General features: G+C 46.6%; 1 protein-coding gene across 1 annotated transcript in view; it reads right to left on the reverse strand.

Annotated features, from left to right (window-relative positions):
- Eif3l (eukaryotic translation initiation factor 3, subunit L) overlaps positions 1-3,145 on the reverse strand; it is a 20,697-nt gene that overhangs the window by 12,259 nt on the left and 5,293 nt on the right. Inside the window, exon 3 of the mRNA XM_013024798.1 lies at positions 1,599-1,704. Within this exon, the coding sequence (XP_012880252.1) occupies positions 1,599-1,704 (106 nt within the window). The remainder of the gene's footprint in view (positions 1-1,598; positions 1,705-3,145) is intronic.

Genomic DNA, 3,145 nt, shown 5'->3' on the forward strand with positions numbered 1-3,145 from the left:
AATGCCAGTCTTGAGCAAAAAAAAAAAAAAAAAGCTCAGGGCCAGCACCCAGGCCCTGAGCTCAAGCCCCACAACCAAACAAACAAAAAAAGTCCCATAGATTTTTTTTTTGCCAGTCGTGGACCTGAACTCTGGGCCTAGGCGCTGTCTCTCAGCTCTTCAGCTCAAGGCAAACACTCTACCACTTGAGCCACAGCGCCACTTCTGGCTTTTTCTGTTTATGTGGTGCTGAGGAATCGAACCCAAGGCCTCATGCATGCAAGGCAAGCGCTCTACCACTGAGCCACCTTCCCAGCTCAAGTCCCATAGATTTTTATTCTCAGGCAGCCTTCAAACCTCAGTCTTCATCAGATCTCAGGCTTCTGAGTAAGCTACTCAAACTTCCTATAAAGCAACAGCAATCAATAGTGCAGTGTCAGCCTGAGGACAGACGCAGACCAGAAGGATGGAATCCAGAAAGAGACTCTTCTATCACATCAACTGACTTCAACAAAGAACCAAGACTATTCAGTAGGGAAGAGAGGGGTCTTCTCATAGCTTGTTTAAGGGGATCAATGGCTCAGCACTTCTTTAGTTTGTGCTGGGTCCTGGGTGTTATCACAGCACTACAGAGAAAACAAAACAAAAAACCAAACAACAAGAAATATGTCTGAGGGCTAGGAAGGTGGCTCAGTGGTAGAGCGCTTGCCTTGCATGACTGAGGCCCTGGGTTTGATTCCTCAGCACCACATAAGCAAAAAAAAAAAAAGCTGGAAGTGGCAGTATGGCTCAAGTGGTAGAGCGCTAGCCATGAGCTGAAGAGCTGAGGGACAGTGCCCAAGCCCAGAGTTCAGGCCCCATGACCAGACCAAAAAAAAAAAGAAAAAGAAGTATGTCTGGGATAGATGGATTTTCCCATGATAAATGATGAAGTTGGGGACTAGGGATGTGGTAGAGCATTTGCTCAGCATGTGCAAGGCCTAGATTCAATCCCCAGCACCACCATCCCTGCCCCCTAAAAACTAACAAACAAAAAAACGCAGCCAGGCACTTATGGCTCAGGACTATAATCCTACCTACGTGAGGCTGAAATCTAATGTCCAAAGTTCAAAGCCAATCTGGTAGAAAAGTTGAGAGACTTATCTCCAACTAATCTCCAACTAATCAGCAAAAAGGCTATACTTGAAAGTGTGGCTCAAGTGGCAGAGCACCAGTCATAACCAAGCAGGCTAATCCAGAGCAAGGCACCGGGTTCAAGCCCTGTAATGGCAAAAACTAAACCAAACTCTAGTCAGATCTGCCCACCTTATCCACATACAAAAAGGACATGGTCTAAGAAAGTGAAAAAGGTGAGGAGCTCCTGGGCCAATTCCAAGTGGCCATGATGACCTTTATTAGAGGGAAACAGGTTGAGCAATGAGCTCAACTCCACCTTTCACCACATCTGAGAGACCTGTGACTGTCCCAAGTGATGCAGCCTTCACTCAACAAGTAACGTTACTAGCAACTTGCTATGCACTGAGCTCCATGAACAAAATGTTGAGCAAAACAAACGCAAAAAACGCTCCTGAGCTTTCTGTCACAGCACCCACTAGCACAAAGGAAAACAAGGTTCACACCCACCGTTGCCAACCTGGGGGGCAATGGCTTCAGCTTCAGGCCATGGTGTGTTCTTGAAGAATCTTTCAGTCAGCTTGGTCCAGCTGAAAATGAAGCAGAAAAATTCTACAATTCCACAGCACAAGAGACCTGTCTTACCCAACCCTCACACTTGATTCTCTGACCAGGCTCAGGGGAGGCAAGTTATCACAGAAACACAGCCAGAGTCCTGTGATACCACAACTTTCCTCCAGAGAAACTATTTTATATGGCCAGTATGGACGCCTGAATTCAGGGTCTTCGAACTTGTTCAGTCTGTTCCTCACAGCTAGCACTCTACCACTTGGGTCATGCTTCCAGACCAGCATTTTTCCGTTTAATTGGAGATAGTCCAATTAACTAACTTTTCTGCCTAGACTGGCTTAGATCTCTGCCTCCTGAGTAGGTAGGATTACAGGCATGATTTGTGATTAGCTAAGACTTCCTCTATGTATGTGTGCTAGTGCTAGAGCTTACATTCACAGCCTTACTCTTTGGCTTTGCTTTTCTGACCAAAGGCTAGCATTATATCACTTAAGCCATACCTCCATTCTGGTTTGTTAATTTGCTTATTAAATAACTATTATTGGATGGGAACGTAGCTTAGTGACAGAGAGCTTGCAAAAAATGCATGAAGCCCTGGGTTCGATTCTTCACTACCACATACACAGAAAAAGCCAGAAGTGGTAACGTAGCTCAAGTGGTAGAGTGCTAAGCCTTGAGCAAAAGAAGCTCAGAGCAGTGCCCAGGCTCGCTCTTTCTTTCTTTCAAACCCTCATGCATGCAAGGCAAGCACTCAACCACTGAACCACCTTCCCAGCCCCCCAGCTACTATCTTTCTTAATAAGGCCCGAGGATTCCAATCTGGAACTTCAAAATTATTCAAAATCAGATGTCACAACAAGTCAGTCAAAATGCAGGGATAGGACTAGGGACTAGGGATATAACTCAGTGCTAGAATGTGTAATTAGCATGTGCAAGGCCCTGGGTTCAATACTCAGCACCAAATAAAGCAAAAAATGAGGCTGGAAGCCAGGTGCCAGTGGCTCATGCCTATAATCCTAGCTACTCAGGAGGCTGAGATCTGAGGTTCACAGTTCCTGCCAGCCGGGGCAGGAAAGTCCGTGAGACTCTGATCTCCAATAAACCACCAAAAAATTGGAAATGGCACTGTGGCTCAAGTGGTAGAGCACTTGCCTGAGCTGAAGAGCTGAGGGACAGTGCCCAAGCCCAGAGTTCAAGCCCCATAACGGATAATCACATAAGCAGGGCGTCAGTGGCTCACACCTTTGAGACTCTTTATTTCCAATTAACCACCAGAAAACTGGAAATGGCACTGTGGCTTAAAGCTGTAGAGCACTGGCCTTGAACAAAAAAGGTCAGGGAGGAGCTGGAAAGGTGGCTCAGTGGTAGAGCGCTTGCCTTGCATGCCTGAGGCCCTGGGTTCCATTCCTCAGCACCACATAAGCAAAGAAAAAAGCCGGAAGTGGCGCTGTGGCTCAAGTGGTAGAGCGCTAACCTTGAGCTG

The sequence above is a fragment of the Dipodomys ordii genome, unplaced genomic scaffold (assembly GCF_000151885.1).
Source record: "Dipodomys ordii isolate 6190 unplaced genomic scaffold, Dord_2.0 Scaffold79, whole genome shotgun sequence".
In the NCBI taxonomy this organism is placed as follows: Eukaryota; Metazoa; Chordata; class Mammalia; order Rodentia; family Heteromyidae; genus Dipodomys; species Dipodomys ordii.